This window comes from Lasioglossum baleicum, chromosome 13, assembly GCF_051020765.1.
Source record: "Lasioglossum baleicum chromosome 13, iyLasBale1, whole genome shotgun sequence".
Taxonomy (NCBI): domain Eukaryota; kingdom Metazoa; phylum Arthropoda; class Insecta; order Hymenoptera; family Halictidae; genus Lasioglossum; species Lasioglossum baleicum.
In genome coordinates, this window is record NC_134941.1 from 3,793,278 (window position 1) to 3,810,794 (window position 17,517).

General features: G+C 41.1%; 1 protein-coding gene across 3 annotated transcripts in view; it reads right to left on the bottom strand.

The window, feature by feature from the left end:
* The window catches only part of Myo10a (unconventional myosin 10A), a 120,519-nt gene that overhangs the window by 87,079 nt on the left and 15,923 nt on the right, over positions 1-17,517 (bottom strand). Inside the window, exons 1-5 of one of the 3 annotated variants that reach the window (XM_076437200.1) lie at positions 10,719-15,588; positions 8,490-8,600; positions 372-460; positions 227-290; positions 43-152 (exon numbers count right to left, since the gene is read on the bottom strand). In XM_076437200.1, coding sequence (XP_076293315.1) covers positions 43-152; positions 227-290; positions 372-460; positions 8,490-8,600; positions 10,719-12,653 — 2,309 coding nt within the window. In that variant the 5' untranslated portion in view covers positions 12,654-15,588. Of the gene's footprint in view, positions 1-42; positions 153-226; positions 291-371; positions 461-8,489; positions 8,601-10,718; positions 15,589-17,517 lie in introns of those variants that run through there. The other 2 variants (XM_076437201.1, XM_076437202.1) reach the window with 2 other exon arrangements.

Genomic DNA, 17,517 nt, shown 5'->3' on the forward strand with positions numbered 1-17,517 from the left:
ACAAGTTGTTCATACCAAATTATAAAACGAAGTAAAACTTACGGTGGTAGTGTGCCGAGTATTCGTCCTTCGTAAAGTTTTACTTGGTCCAGACCATAAATGTCAAACATTTTATAAGGATTTACTGCCACTAAGATGCTCCCCGTGTACGTCTGCCGTTAAAAAATTTATTGAATTATCATCAGTCAATTTTCATTAATACAAATAAGGAAATAAGGGAACATACGTATATTAACTCCTTGTCGTATCGAATTTTCAAGTTCCATAGTAGAGAGGCTTCATTGAGATCGCTGTAATATTCATTATATTTTCAATCATACAATCAAATGCAATTTTATAAATAACTTGGAACAAGTGAAGATTGTACTTACGTCAACTGAATCATGTCTTCGACTCCATTCTGCCCAAGATCCTGTCTGGGTTTCACTCCGCTCAAATTGGTGAGAGTGAAAATTTGCGGCTGAAATACGAAATTATAATTAATTGTTACATCATTTTACACACGAATTTCGATATTATCAACACATATCCGACCGGAACTTTCTCTTTGGAACTTCTCTTTCTACTTTTATATATTCTTTATATGTATATTCATGCATTATTTCAGATAATTTCAATTTAAAAATGAATTATACATTCACTGTGCAGGGCACAAATAACTAATGTTAGTAATTTAGTCGATGATTGTCGATGAAATGACTAATGTTAGTCGTGTTGTCGGATATGTGTTAATTATTTCTGATATCCATCAATAGACCTGTCATTTTTAGCTACGAATACGGACACGTCCTAATTATTTCTGATATCCATCAACAGTTATGTTGATATATCATTAAATTAACTATCATCTTCGATGATCCTCAATCATCTATCTCAAGAAAAAAGACCGGGCGGTGGTACGAACAGGATTCGTGAACGTGTTAATAAAACCCCAGATAACGAAGTTATGACAGAGGAGCTAAGCAAAAACTTGAGGATATAAAATCGCTCAACGCATGAAGAAGACGCAAAGATTCCGATCTGTTCATCTTCGACTAAATGTCCCAGTGTTTAATAAAAATCCTGAAAGTCTAAATAACGACGTATCATAAAAAGCTGCAGAGTCAGAAACGATTGTCTCGCACCGCATTACATTTTTATCGATCACGCACAGGCAGAGGTACGTCAATGGTTCCGGCGACCTCTTCAACTTCGGCCTCAGGGTCGCTTCTCCGGACACCGTTCTCCTGAAGGTCCCCTGCCTCCTCGAGCAGCTAGAGTCACTCTCTTCATCGCCTATCGGGTACACGCGGTAAAACTCTCGCGACGACGTCGTCGAGATAGTCGGCGATCGAGTCGAGTAATCGAGGAATTCTTTCGAAAAATCGTCTTCGACTTCGTGGCCGAAGTTCAGACCGTCGAAGGTCTCTCTGAAATACTTGAGAACCGACTTGGTCGTTTTGTAATGGGATTCGACGAAGTCTTGCTGCGGCGTGCATAAGCACACCTCTTCGTCCTTGTAGCCGAAGACACTTTCCTCCGAGCGTAACCTTGACTTTTGAACAGGAACATCGTAACTCGGCAGAGTTTTCTGACGCTGGCTAGCCTCGGAAGAACCGCCTAAGCCGGACTCTTTCACCTGATCTTGATGGTACGTGCCTGAATGGTAACTGGTACCGTTTGAGCCGGACGGCGCTGATGAATGGGAGATGTCGGTGCTGAAGGACACACTGGACTGCGACGATGATCCCAAACGAACTATCGACACAGCGTAATGATAGTCCTCTGGGCTCGCCATTGATCACGAAGATTATTATCCATTCATAATTTTTGTGTTTGGACACCTGGGCTTAATAGGCAGGAAGGTTATCGTGATCTATTGGCTCTCTCGAATGCGACCTCGCAGTTTTCTTTATGGTTGTAGGTATGTAAAACTGTCTAGAAATATTTTATGATTAGGGTATGACACTGTAGAACTTCCAGATTTTCGTTCATTAATTTATAGCTCCCTTGTAGGGGCAGACGTTAGAGGATTACTTTAGCCACTCGAGCTACTGGCTCTCTTGAATGCGACGTCGCAGTTTTCTTTATGGTTGTAGCTATGTAAAACTGTCTAGAAATATTTTAGGATTACGATGTGACACTGTTGAGCTTCCAGATCTTGGTTCATCAATTTATAGCTCCTTTGTAGGGGCAAACGTTGGAGAATTACTTTAGCTACTCGATCTATTGGCTCTCTTGAACGCGGCCTCACAGTTTTCTTTACTGATGTAGGTATATTAAACTGTCTAGAAATATTTAAGGATTAGCGTATGACACTGTTGAGCTTCCAGATTCTCGTTCATCAATTTAAAGCTCTCTTCAGCCACTCGTGATTTAAGACGTGAGACTGCTGTATCGGTAGTTAGTAAACTTTAATATTGCTCTGTAGGCTCTTCCTTTAGGATCAACACTTCAACCTCCGACTGTATTTGTTCTATTTAAGTGAGAAGTGCACATGTCACTTCAGAAGCTACCTCCACCAGATTTCATTTCAACGGTTCATGTTTCACGGCTCACTGGTAACGTTCTTAAGAATTCAAAGACTAAACTGCGAAACACTTTTACGGCCCGTTACACCAATTTCGGTTCTCTTGAAGGCCTGGAGTCTCTGAAAACGATACCGTTCAGTCGGATCATCCTACCGGAACTTTTCTAACAGTGTCTTTTTTCCGGGCCGGTTTTTGCTTGATTTCCACGAGGATTGTAACTCGATCTCCGGCGCGTGCGCCAGCGCGCAGAGAGAGAGAGAATGCTTGTTAAAAAAAGGAAGATCCGCGCGAATTCACATAAGACACGAAAGCCACTCACGTGAGACTTAACCGGATACACCGGACTGCCTGAGTTCGCAGTTGCGATTCCATTGGCGTCGCGTCGCGTTGCGTTGCGATCGTCGGGAATGCGATCCGTCGAAGGGATATCAACCTCGCGGACGGCTCGTTCCCGCGTGGTAAACAGAAACTGATTCCGTTAGAGGTTTTTAATGGACGTCCGAGCCGTCCGCGGTATGATGGAAATTAATTAAGAGCTTCCTTTCACTGGGACGGCTGATAAAAGTCGCGCGAGGTTGATTCGAATAAATTACGAATTTCTTGTAAATACGTTGTAATCCGTTCGAACGAGTATTCGTCTAGCAATTAGCACGGAACCGAATCGAGCTAAACCGTTTGGGAATTACGCTCAACACCGTGTTCACGGTGCTGCGACGGAGTTGCTATCTTAGAAAAATATTTTACTGCCGAGAGTTAATGACGGAGCAACTTGTTTCTGCATTCCGTGGCTGAACATTTTGCTCGAATTAAATATCGAATCTGCGCTTTCCTGTTTTCTAAAACTCGCTTCATATAATGTTGCTTTTATGTTACGCTTCTTTAAGGTCCACAGGTATTCGACGAATACTTCTAGTAAGAGCGAGCAGAAATCGCGACAATGACGCAAGACGCATGGTGCTGCGTGTGCAAAAATTTGTGGTTTCAGGGCGATACACACACTGTCAATTCCGAGTAAATTTTTGGGCAGAAACGGACGGTATACAGCGGATTCAAAAAGTATTCGAACACTAAATATCCAATTCTCAAGAAATCGTCTATGTTCGAACCGCGTTAATTTTGTTTAAACGAATAGTACAATATATAAACAAAAATGAACGATAGATAGCAAAAGTAGAAGCTTCAAGCTTTAAAATGAGCCCAGGTATACTGTTGTACTATTTTTCTTAACAGAATTATCATTGTTTACATAGTTACGATTTCTCGAAAATGGGAAATTTAGTATTCAAGTACTTCTTGGTTATAAGCTTGTACAATTATCGCAACGTAAATGTTCCAATTCGACGCCTGTGTGCGACGACCAACTATAATGGGTCACCGTTGAACTATACTCCGCAACCAACGCGCAAACAATGCATCGAGAAATCGAACATACCGCTACAGGGGAAAATAATTGGTGCTAAAGTCAACCATCTAAAATTGTCGTGCAAATAAAAGCTGGCGTGAGTTCGTAACAAACTTAGCACATAATTGAAAATTATATTAACGTTGCAGGACACGTGAAGTTTGTGTGTGTGAATCTGTATAATAATATTTGTCACATTTTATCGAGAGTGATCGCAAATTTTCACTTTGAATAATTAATAACAATGGTATTTCGAATTTGCGATAAAATGACAATAGTAACAGACAATCTGAAATATTGAATCATTTTTATTAAACTACTCGTTAACAAGATCGTTAAAAAAAATCGTTATCATGTAATTCAGTAAAGCTGTTTTTGTTGTAGAACATTGTAAGGTGTACTTAATTATTACCGGCGTTTAATATCCAGCCTAGAGTTGCCATTAACTCAATTTGCTAGAAATGGTTAGGTCGAAGCTAATTCTCCTAACCGCAGCATCTTTAACCACGTTCCGCACTTAGTATGTATCCTCAAATTAGGTATACGATATCCCGCATAACACACGATAACTATGTTAAAACTTCATTTATTATTCTGCTGCAGCATACTTAGAAAAGTGGCTACACTACAAGCAATAGAAATAAATGTTTATTATAGAAATCTCGCTTATTTGTGCTGATTATTGAGTCAATCTTACGTAGACGATTATGTTGGTACAAGTAAAGATAGTTTCAAATAACTTGGTGATTTAACGAATCAGTAATAAATGTAAATACGTGCATTATTATAACACGAATTCAGTGAAGAATCTGTATTACATCTAGGGTTATGCCGATTATTATGCCAATCAATAAACGAAGCCAAGGCAACAAGGCACGCTTGAAAAATTATCCTTAATTTACATAGTTGTAACTGGTCTGCAAATATTTATGCAAATTAGCTCGTTTTTAAGGATCAATGGATGCAAATAAGAATCACATGGATTATAGTACATGAATGAATGTCTTCTTACTCTTTGATCGTTTTATTTAATGGTATTTGGTATGAAGCATAAAAACTGGTAGCTTCATCCCAATGCTAGCCAACACACAAATCAAGCATCTATCATTGTAATTATTTATATTTTTCATGTGGAAAATATTTCTCGTCTTATAGAAAGAAAATGTTCATATAAAAATTAATATTTTGGTTTTTCTCGTACAGACTGAGCAAATTAAAGGAACGATTTGAGGAACAATCATTTCCATAAATTGGGAACATTTTTTGGTCACGTCTATCATCAAAATCATCATTTTCATCGTTAGAAATATGATGTCATTGGACTTCAATATCTTTACATTTTTCACATAAAGGTGAGTGGATTATTTTGCATTTAATAAAAAGGCAGAGAATACATTGTTTTTCCAACATTTTTCTAAAATATCATTAACTCTTGCACCATATTTATTTATTATATTGTATACATGTAGTACTACTTTTTGGTGTTCAACAATCATATTCACAAAGATTGTCTATTTTCTGCCAGGGTTAGCATAAGGAACCCTTTAATCTACATTTGTTTTTATTCTGGATTTTACAAAATTTCCTTTTGTATAATTCTCAGCCTAATAATAATAACTCATAAATCATTCATACATATGTTTCAGATGAGAAGAAGAGTAAAGACGAAAGTGAAAGACGGGAACGTGAAAAACACGGGGACACGATGTTGTTGCCAATATGATGTCCTTGGAGCTTGAAAGTGCAGGAAGGTGTTGCAAGTAGCCAGCACGCTGCCCCTTTTCGATATGCACTTTCACGTCGGTACCGACACATCGATCTGCTGGAGTAATTTTCCAAGGTACCCGCAGTAGCGGAAGTATTTCGCGGTATTTCGCCAAGTATGCGCGGTATTCGACTTTCTATCTGGGACCAGACGCATTTGACTAGCCCGTTAGCTGGCCAACACGATGGAAAACTTGTGTTTTGCTCCTCCTCTTCCAACGCGTTAATCTGCACACGAACGTTTGCGATACATACTGTATACGGACATTTCTGCTCTTTCTTTTTCGTTCTTCTGTTCGTAACGGGTCTACGAAGTAAGCTCCAATGCCACACGAATCTCTGCGTTACGTTTTACAATACTGCTCTCTACCCAGTCGTTGATCAGCGCGCTTGGAATTGCCGCGGAATTTATCGAACCATTGTGTACACGACACAATGAGCTCGAGTAATGGCACGGAAGGCTCGGAGAAATGACAATCTTATTGGGACTGGCTCTCTCAAAAATTCAGAACCGTTCGCGGATCGCAGAAATTATATGGCCTGGCAAATTCCCTCCAGAGATAACATTTCAGCTCACATTTTTGCCATTTCTCTTCTCGTCGAGTCACAAAGCTCACAATATTTCAAATAGCCTACTGTTTTATTACTTGAAATGTAGTCTCGAAATTTGTCATGGTTGATATTAGGTGAATGCAAAAGTTTTTACTTATAGCGACTCCAGAAAGTATTTGAACACCAAATTTTCCATTCGAGAAATTTTAGCATCTACTTTTGCAATCTATCTGAAACTGGAGACACTGTTTTGGTCCAAAATGTTACAAATTGAACAGGCCTGTAAAAACATTGAAACATTTTGCTTGTAACTGAAATCACCGTAGATTTAAAGACTGGAGCTTCACCTTTACAACCAATTTTTAAAACTTGATCTACGATTTTTTCTAGTCAATTTATTGAGTTTTGAATGAGAGATGTACTGTCTTCTTTGCAATAATGCAAGATTCACATTTTTGTTGTATAAAACAGCATGAAAAGTCGTAAATGTAATTTTAAACGGCTTTCCCAGATAATTCAATTTGTGTAGCGTCTTTTTAAACTGCTATATCATGCACAAGTCTTTTAGAAAGAAAATTAATATACATAGTTCACGAAAGAAGAGGTTTCGAGATTCAAAATGAATCCATATTTATTATTGTACGATTCTGTTTCATTCTAATCATAACCATTACAAGTCATTAACTATTGAAAAAGACTAAAACTTCTGCACATACCTAATACATTAGTTCTAGCATATACAATGAATTATTGAAATCGTTTCAATGTTGCTGCCCGGTGGATTCTAACGTGGCGTATGAAGATTAATTGCGACACTTCCTGACTGATGATGGCATCGATGGAAAATGAGCCGCCAGTAGAGTCTACTAAAGACTGTTTTCTCTTGTAGTACAATATAGTGCTTAATAACAATGCGAGTATTAACTGAACTTGCAAAACAATTCAATGAATACATTTACTATTAATTTTAACGAATTGCCAAATAGAAATCAATTTGCTTTGTAGCATCGTGAATATCGTATATCGATGAATCAAATAATTAACGCGTAGAATGATTGTCAACGTAAAAATAAGATTAGAGATTTGTTAAGAAACAATTCAATGAATACATTTACTATTAATTTTAACGAATTGCCAAATAGAAATCAATTTGCTTAGTAGCATCGTGAATATAGTGTGACGATGAATCAAATAATCAACGCATAAAATGATTGTCAACGTAAAAATAAGATTAGAGATTTGTTAAGAAGTACAGCACAAAAATCTATGCGGATTTTACAACAAACAATTACTAATCACTCGCGTAACGATTCGTTCCGACAATTTCCTGCAATAAAACCGTGCGCGACGAAGTTAGACTCAATAATAATAATTTACCGACATTATTCTCACCATTTTATACGACAGTTAATAAGCATGAATTTCGTTGCTTTCCTATTTCTTATGGTTTTTGTAGATATAATGGTTACGTACCCAGCAAAGAGAAATCATTCGCGATATACTATATATATCCGCAAAGTGAGAGAAACGATTTCGTATCTGAAACTACATTTATCGGTATATAACAGCAATGGGGTATTCGGAGTGCTACCGAGATAATCGAATGATCTACATCGGAGGTCGACGACCTACAAAGAGAAATAGCGAAAAAAAAGAATCACGTAACTCGCGTATCACGTTTTCCAGGTATTCGCATCGCGACCCAGATCGCCGCGGTAAACAACCATTCTTTCCCATTGTGTCCGTGCCAAATTGTTTCAACAAAAAATCAATAGAACATAGTTAGAACGTCGAGCGACCGCCCGAAGCGAGCGTCGTCGTCTTAAGGAAATGCAGAATAACCGGTTGTTCCTTGGCCTCGAAGTGGACCCCGGTATTGTTGACTAGCACGTAGTCTAGCACACTTTTATCCAGTTTCCTCTATCCCTTCGAGATAATAACACACGGCGTAGTTTCATTGTTGGCCTGTCTATGGGGAGAACGGTAAATATCCGATTCCTATTCAGTCTGGAAAGAAATGAGGCGAGTTCGTCGCTTCGGGACGATACGATGCAACGAATATATGCGTTTTCTGTTCTCCGAACCAACGAGCTACCCGAAGACATGCCACGGATCTTGCGCAACTTATCTGGCCGACCGTTTGAATCTCAAACGATTTATACGCTTCTGTGTATGTCCCCTTTCCACTCGTCAACGAGCCCGGGGAATGTTCATTCACATTGCATAATTTTTATCGATTGCAGATGCAGATATTATCATACCTTGCCGGCGATCACCGCCTGTACGGAGAGCACGTTGGCGGCCCTGTGGTACTCCAAAACCTCGCCTGGCAGCACATGGCCGACACCTGGGTCAAACCACACCAATTCAGCCTGAAAAACAATTATTTAAATTAATTCGATTGTTTTTATTTAACCTTTAAATGGTAGGTACGCTGTTTACTCAGAAGTACACTGTAGTATCTCCGTAACTGTCGCAACTGTCTGCTGAGCAATAATTCTGGTAGAGGTGCTACGTTCTTTGTATAATAGTAATTAGGGTTTTGTATCATTTTAATTAGATAAAACGAGACGAATACGATGGTAAAGATTTAATAGAAAAAGTTAATAATTAGGAAAGTTGCAATCTTTTGCTTCGTTTGCATTAGTGCAAACTCTGTGACAGTTACGGAGATAATTCTGTATCATGCTAGAGGACAGAGTAGGACAATAATCAACTAATATTTAAAAATGACCAATAGTATTTTTGAATGTTAGTCAGGGCAAAATAGTCATTAGTCAAAACTTTTTGATAATTTAGTGATAACTAATTAATAATATTAATGTATGTTGATCGCACAATAGTGACTGATGACTAGACTGCGGATCTTTATGCATTTATGAAGAAATTGGATGGGCGAAATATGAAACAGTAAAAGATTTTAAAAATTCAAGAATGTTGTAATGTTGCTTTTAATGTAACAAAGTCGTTAAGGGATGATATCAATTTTTATGTTTTCCTGCTTCCCACAATCAATGCAAAACATTTTTATTTTGCATAAAGATCCCCTGTCTACTGATGACTAAAGATTGATGATTGATCATCAACTACTAATAAGCAATAGCTAACGATTACTTAGAGCTGTGACTAACTATTTGCCATTTAGTTATCACTAACTAATCAAAAAGTTTTGACTAATGACTATTTTGCTCTGACTAACATTCAAAAAGACTATCAGTCATTTTTAAATTTTAGTTGATTATTGCCCTACTCTGCTAGAGGACCTTCCTAAAATTCTGTGTAAATTTTCTCAGATATCTCTTTAAGACAAACGTCTCAAAGCTCGATTTACAAAGCGAGGATCTAATATACAGATGAAATTCAGTGTTTCCATAAGATAATTTTAGGGATTACACGTTACGATAAATTCGTGCGAAATTCTCTTATGTGAGTACCATGGCTCAACATTGTCTCTACAGAAATACCGAAAGAATTCCTTTCCCTTTGTTGGCCTTGTTCTACAAATTGTGTAGTACTGAATCACATTTGTGTTTAAAAAATCTGAAGTCAGTAAATGGAGCACAGATACAATTATCAATTTGATCTACGGTTACAATTAGAAATATCGCTAATTGCTTTATAAATTTTCTGGAGATATAAAATCGGTGCTACTTTGATAGGTGTACTCATTTATAATTGAAAGCTAGTAAATAAATAAGTTTCAAAATCTGCTAGTAAAATTTAAAATTAAAAGCAGAACAGACAGGATATTCCTAGTCATTTAACTATAAAATTCTAATGTAAACATTCATGTTCGCTTTGTATTATTGGATTTTTGAGTCACTCGTTTTTCAGTAATCTAGCAATGCTTGTTGACTCAGAGCATTACCGAGTAAAATCCTTTCTGTGTTTACTGCAAATAGTTGAAGAGAAACTAGATCTACGACCAAGGTTGAAGCTAGCACCTTTCAAGAATCATTGCAATTAAATATTTGATCTGTTAACGAAGATTTATGCATAATATAAGGTGTTCGAATTTTTTTTCTCTTTATAATCTCTATAAATAAGCTTGTTTATGTTTTTATGTTTAATTTCTCGAATCAAACAGACATTATGCGATCCCTGAATATCTGAATGTTTAATAAGATTTTTAATGTTATCCTCTGGTAGCATAATATAGTCATCAATGAATTTTTTCCTGATTTCACTTTGAAATGATTGAAAAACAAGACACTGTTAATTACGATACTGAAACATTTTGGCAATCCGTAAATCATTTTACGAAACATTCAAAGCAGTTTTTTAAGACTATTCTGCTAGTCATCGACATTTGCGTCACACCAGACTGAACCCTCACTTTCATTCTCGCAACAGACATGCATCGATTAAACAAATATTTCCTAAGACACCACTGTAACAGTCGTCACAAAGACCAGAGAGGAATCACCAATGATAAAAAAAAGATCAATAGCTCTGCGTAGTTCCCTGAAAAGAACATTTTCCATGCTAACCGTTTTCACGTTCCAGGTCGGGTAGGATGCTGCACTCTCGTCCTTTCTCGCAGTGGCACTCGGCGAGTGAACTTTCCTCTTCCCGGTGCAGAATCCGAAAATCGAGGATGTGGTTACAGGTGAGTTCGAACGGGCGATGTTCGCGTCGTTGTAAGCTTTCACGTGGCTTGTCGCCGACTTCTTCACGTAGTTCGATCTCTCCTTGCTCTGTTTCGACGAGATACCAGTTTCCTTGGACAGTCTCCTATGACACTCGGTCCCTGGTGGCTTCCCAGTCGAACACTTTCTCGAGCTTTTCACATAACTAGGAAGAGTCGTGGCCAGTCTGGTCGGGGCGCAAACCTCTCGATGATTCGCGCGATAGTTTTCTATCAGCCTGCTCTGAGACTTGGACCTGTACTTGGTCGCCTCCCTGGACCTGGTCCAGTTACCATTCGATCGGTATTCCATGGTATTCGAGCCATTCTCGCGCGACAACGCACTGGATTCCTTCAATCGATCACTTTCCACTTCACACAAGTTCTTATTCTCGTGAACATCGAAGTCCTTGCTTTGGTACGACTGGCTCTCCGAGTGAACCTCCACGGAGTCCTCCGTCCTGGAGCTGTTCTGCTCCTCGTACACGTTCTCGTCCTTCATGTTGTCGATGATTCTCTTGCGCGACATAGCCCTGTGGCCGGAGTCTACACGAGCCTCGTTCCTACCGTCACTACCATCTTTCGGATCAGCTTTGCTATCATATCTCTGAAGACTCTTCGACGTTTTCCGAGACACTTTGGCGTAAAGGGCATTCCGCTGTGGGCTGCTTCTCATATCAACGAGAGGCAACGTCGCTGAATGATAGGGCGCGTCTGGTACAGGGTCCCGGAGGTGTCTGGTAGTTGTTCTGAACTCGACATCCACGGCTCTTTCTCTGAAACGCGTCTGCCCTTGCGTCGAGTACCTGGTCAGTGTGTTCAAAGACGACTGGGAGCTCCGAAGTGTTCCGGTACTGGCGGGCAAGGATGTCTTCCTCCTGCGTATCCTTCCGTAAACAGGTGGTTCCTTCCTGACCGCGTCCTTGGCCAGCCTAGGGCTGGCCCAATCCTCCGTCAAGCGCGATCCTCTCGATGCGTGCACTATCTTCGGCAAGGTCGACGGTCTGGGCACAAGGCCGCTGGTAATGTCCTGCAGCTTGTTAGCGACTGCCAGGAAATCACAGACTGACCTGGACTCTCTCTCGTCCTCTCTGCCCCACCTACCGGTCCTCGGTCGCGGGACGCTCCTCGAGAAACTGGAAGAGGTGCCACCTTTCGCCTCTGAACTTTCTAGCTTCTCCTCCACGCGACTCCTACCGCGAGAGACACCGACTGGCACGTCCACGCTGGCTCTTCTGCGCAGAATGTCTTGCCTCGATACCTTACGGAATCCCTGAGGAGCTTGGGCCACTCTAACCGACTCCTTGTGCGATCGTTTCGCTATGGAAGGCAGGGTTTTGGGTCTCTCTTGCTCTTTGTCGGCGTCCGTGGTTCGCCTCCATCGGTGATGCAACGGTTCCGAAAACTTCGAGCTGCCATTCTCGTCTTTGTTGTACCGCCTCAGTATCTCTTTCCGTGACACCGCCAAGTCTCGCGGAACGGTGTGATACACCTCCGGATTGGCCAACCTCTCGCTCCTCGGACCAACGTCCAGGCCGGCCCTAGGGTCCAGGTTCCTCGTTCGGCCGGAAGCGTGTTGCCTCCTCGCGCGTTCCGCTGATCCGCTGGAATTTGGAGCGGAATTTGTATCTGGGTCTGGGCCGGTGGAATTATGCAACGCGCGTCGAACGGATAACGGTTCCGCGCCGGCGTAGAAAGCTTCCGAGCGCGTGTTTCGTGACGAAAACCGATTCTTCGAGGTCGACGATCGCGTAGACCTGCGATCGAGCTTCTTGCTGCACGGTGCCGCGGTTTCCATTTTGCGCACGGCCGGTCAGCGTTCGATTTTAATCGGCATTATCGGACTTTCCTCGACGGACGGGTGGTGCGCACCGATCCTCGACCAGTCGAATTGGAACCCGTTCAATTCTCGATTTTCATCGCCGCTGTTGTTGCGTTCCTTCTTCCCACCCAGCTAGCTAGAGGCGACGTTGGAAATCTTGGAAAACGAGAGTCGGCAACGACGAGGGAAGAAGCTTTTTCGTGTGACCCAATCGGCCACTTTCCGTCACCGATACCGGTAGCAATTAACGAACCGTTCGAAGTCGTCGGACACGCCGTACGAAGTCATGTTTAGAACGTTCCACGAGCCGGAATGTACTGTTGAAGACACTTTTAAAGGCTGCAGTAACGGGAACGTCAATTAAATCACGAACAGACCACGAAGCACGTAATTCAGCTAGGCCGCCGGCATTTTCAGCGTATGCCAGTCTCGTTTAACACCAATTAACACCGGGTACGCGGAATTTGCGTGAACCTGACATTGTTATCAGCCTGAACGGTACGGGTTTGCCCGGGTACCAGTTTCCCGCTTGACCAGATACGATCGAACGCTAACTTCATCCGCAGCTAATCCGCGAGTAATACGATCCGGTGTAGGATACTTTCGTTGCCGATTTTTACCAGGCGATTAACCGCGGGTCGCGGGTATTTTATTCACCGCCTTCGGAGTTTCTCTTTAACTGCGCCGTTGATTTTTCCAATAGAGAGACGCAGCGAAAGAACGCTTTACCCGTCTTTATCCATCGTCGCTGGGACTGCTGCAGGGTTCAAGGTGAACGCAGGGGAGACCCCTCTTCCGCTTCCCTGTTCTTTCTATTTGCAGAAAGTCTCGGCAAACACGACCCGGCACGCAGAATCGCCGTCGAGGATGAGAAAAGGTGTCTCCTAGTCAAATCCAGGTGTCAGTGACCTCTACTTTCATTCCACATCGGCTGCGTCACGGCGATCGCGGCATTTCTTCGTGCAACTTCGAATCGTCTTCGCGACTAATTAGCATCGCCACGACATCATAGCTGGGATCGTTCGATGATAGATCGCGTTCCCTTCGATCGACAAGCAATTATCTCGATCGACACGATCAGCCGGCAGAGATCGACCTGTTTTGGAACCCGATCACGATCGGTCAAGATTCGAGACAATCGGGCCTGCGCGACGCACTCGCGCATTTTAAACTCGCTTTAACGAAGTTAGGAGGTCGCCGAGACAGTTTACTATCCAGCGCATTGGGTCACCAGTCTCGAAAAATTCGTGCTGCCCGCGTTGAATTCGTTAACGGTCTCCGGGGCGCGACGTTTCGGGAATACCGGCGCGCGTCTCCATTGGTCGTCCTCTTCTCGCGATCCTGCTTCCCGGAGATTATTACGGTCCGCACGGTTCGATCGCAGCACGATCCTTTGTTTCGTCGATCGAACTAACACCGCGGGACGAACGCGGCGTTATTAAAAGTCACAGATAGCCTCTGTCCTCGTGTTCAGCACCTACGACACTCCTCCGTTGCTCCACGTCGCTGCGTCTCCCGATCTCGCTGTCCTTCAGCTCGTTTCACAAGCTAGCTTCACACACGCACACAGCCCCGCGAGAACGAACACCTCGAAATCTCGAATCCGCCTCGGAGGGAGCAGAGGCCCCTCGAAAATCCCGCGAGGATGTTGGGGTTTCCACCGCGCGTGCTACTTCGCGTTCGCGAAAACCGATCGGCGAAACGGGGTCAGCCGGAAACGCCACGATGGCCGCGAGGACTCACGAAGGACCACGCGTCGACGAACCGTGGAGATGAGAATTAGGGTCGGGATCGACGACGAAGGGCGAAAGAATGTCCTCGACCAGGAGGAATCGAGTTCCGCGATCCGGACGCGAGGATGTTCGATGCAACACTGGAAGTTATACGCCTCTTCTCCGCAACAATTGCTGCGTGTGCACAGTGGCGTACAGGTTTTTTAATTAAGCCGGCCTCGTGGCTAATTGAGCCGATGCCGGCTCGCGCTTCCGTCCCGGAACCGGCCCTTAGGGCCGCCATTTCGGTGCAGCTTCCGGGTCCGTTCCTCGCCGTTGATCAATGGTCCGGCGAGAGCGTTGCGAAACGAGCGTACAGCGCAGCGTCGGGGGAAACGCGCGCTGCACGCTTTCCCGACGGAAAACGTTGAAGAAGAGGTGCTGGCGCCAGTGGATCGAAGTGCTTTGGGGTGGAACCAAGCGTGCCTCTCTTCTTATATAAATTACGCGCTAAATACGAGTACGCCTACGTGGAGCTAGCCTGGATATAGGCTGCATAGAACGGGAAGCGATTCTCTAACTAGCCACCGTGGCGAGTTGCAGAAACGGCCGGGGCTGTCGATGGTAAAAACCGATTGTGTTCGCGGAACCGTTCGAACCGCGTTCATACGAGTTCAAAGCGGAGAAGATTTATATTGGGCAACGGTTTCGCCGGCACGGCAGTTGCGTTATCTTACGGTCCGATTTTTTTTCTCTCTCTCTCCTTGTCTCGCTGTCTTTCTCTTTTTCAGAAATTTTTCGAAGACACGCGCAATCTAAGCCCGCAGCTAATGAGATGGATACTTTCGCGATGGTTTGCCGCCGGCTTCCGTAATTATACAATGTGTGAGCTTGATGTATTGGGATTGTTGCGATAGATTAAATTCCTGGACATCCAAATTGCTTGTAAGATTACAATTCATAAATATTGGAACATTTATTTGTGTTTTACCGTGAGGTGAAATTGTATGAAGCAACCGGGGCTGTGCTTTTGTAATCTTGTGTACCAGCTGTCTGATGTAAGTACACATGTATAGTTGTTTATTGCGAATATTATTGAGGTTGCGAGGATTCATTTTTCGTATTCAAATCATCTTTAGGCGTACACTGGATCAGAAAGGTATTCGACCACTAAATTTACGATTCTCGAGAAATTGTTAATATTTGAAATACAATAATCCATCGCTGTATGTAGTTCGTTGTTTCAAATATTATTGTGAATACAAGGATCAATTTTTTGTTTCCAAATAGAGCTTTAGATATGTATGTATATTGTCCTATTTAAACACGAAATATTTCAGCAACCCATGCTCTAAATTAACAGTATAAAAAGTATTCGCTTCCGCTAGAAAGTTTACCTTTGTGCCATTTACTATATTCTACTGTATCAATTCTGTGTAATGTGGAAAAAAGTAATAACAGATATGTCAGTTTTATAAAAATGATATAGCGGTACTTAATGGAGATCGAAACACAAAAACTTTACGTTCAATTAAAAATAGATTCGTAATGCTGCTCCTAGTATAGGGAAATTAGAAAGGATGCTTCCGTTAAATCTAATTATGGCGTTGGAACACATTTGTGGTTAACTTCTGTACCATTCATTTAGAAGATATTTTTTAAGATAACAAAATAGTTGAAAATTTAATTTAATTACTTAAAATAATAATACGGATTGTAAATTATACGTGTATAATTATAGATCTTGATAAAAAAGATCAATTAATTAATGTCTTTCATTCGATTGATTTGAAAATTCCTATAGCTATACAAAAGTAGAAACCCAAGAAGGTAGTAGTGATAAGTAAGCTGTTTTTTATATTGCCGACATTTCCAATTATTTGAATGTGTGAAATTATAAATTCTATGATCTGTACACTAATTTTTCTATGTATCTTGAAAAACTTTAACTACTATTTTTTCATTAAGAGCATCTAAAAATCTGTTAATTATACATGTTAAGTGTCATTCAGTAGAAAAATTAATAGGCGAACATAAGATCATGGAGCCATTAAAAGAATTTAATAATATCGTTACATTTTCGACTTATTAAAATCATTAAAACAGAAACTACATTCCAATTTAGTTTTTTGATTGACTCGGAAAATGTGTATTTTGCATAAAGATTTGCAATGTAATCATCACAAAATATATGTTTGATGAACAAAATAAAGGTCTTCGGATCCAAATTTTGAGAAAAACAAGAAACCTGAACGTGCGATAAAAAAAATGTTTTACTTTTCAAGTTAGAGATACTTGCAACCACTTTTCCGAAGTTCGGCCAGATTTACCCGCGTTCTCACTTTTACTGGCTTAGTATTACACGGGGCCAATCAAGAATAATGAGCTCACGAATAATTGAGGAAGACGTCGTCGTCGGGCAGCGTAACCGATATTAAAAAGATCGAAGTAATGGAACGTACGTCGCTTCGGCTTCGATACCTAATGCGCCACAGTTCCTTTTGTGATCATTGAAAACCCTATCAAATTACATTTCAAAATACAGTTAATTGAAAATCCTTCGAACAAGATTTATCTAAATGTTGAAAAGCAGCGACAGTCTTTCATTTTTAAATGGACGGAACGCGTGTTGAACTTGCTAACACCTTTTCCATTTTTCCAAGCGAAACCATTGTGTTCAATTACAAGTTCGCACGAGCGAGTACGCCACGCACGACTGTTCATTAAACACTTAACCCTCATTTGTACAGTAGTAAAATGTTTTGTCAGTGTACGCTGGGAAATCGAAATTTCCTATTTGTTGTTTCTTTTCACCTTTGTATTATTTCCATTGGAACAGGAAGTAAAAAATATGATGAAGACTATCTCCAAAATTTATCACAGCAAATAACGATTTAATTTGTAAAGAAATATGCTCATCTAAAAATTTTCTCTCAAGATTTTAAATTATATTCCGCTATAGAATTGGATTCCAACTTTGAAGAATTTTTGCGGTTGTTATCTTGAAAGATAAACGAGTCCGATTAACTTGGTCCGATCACAGTTATAAAGATTTAATTTGTACTATAATTTCTTAAAGAAATATGCTCATCTAAAAATTTTCTCTCAAGATTTTAAATTATTTTTCC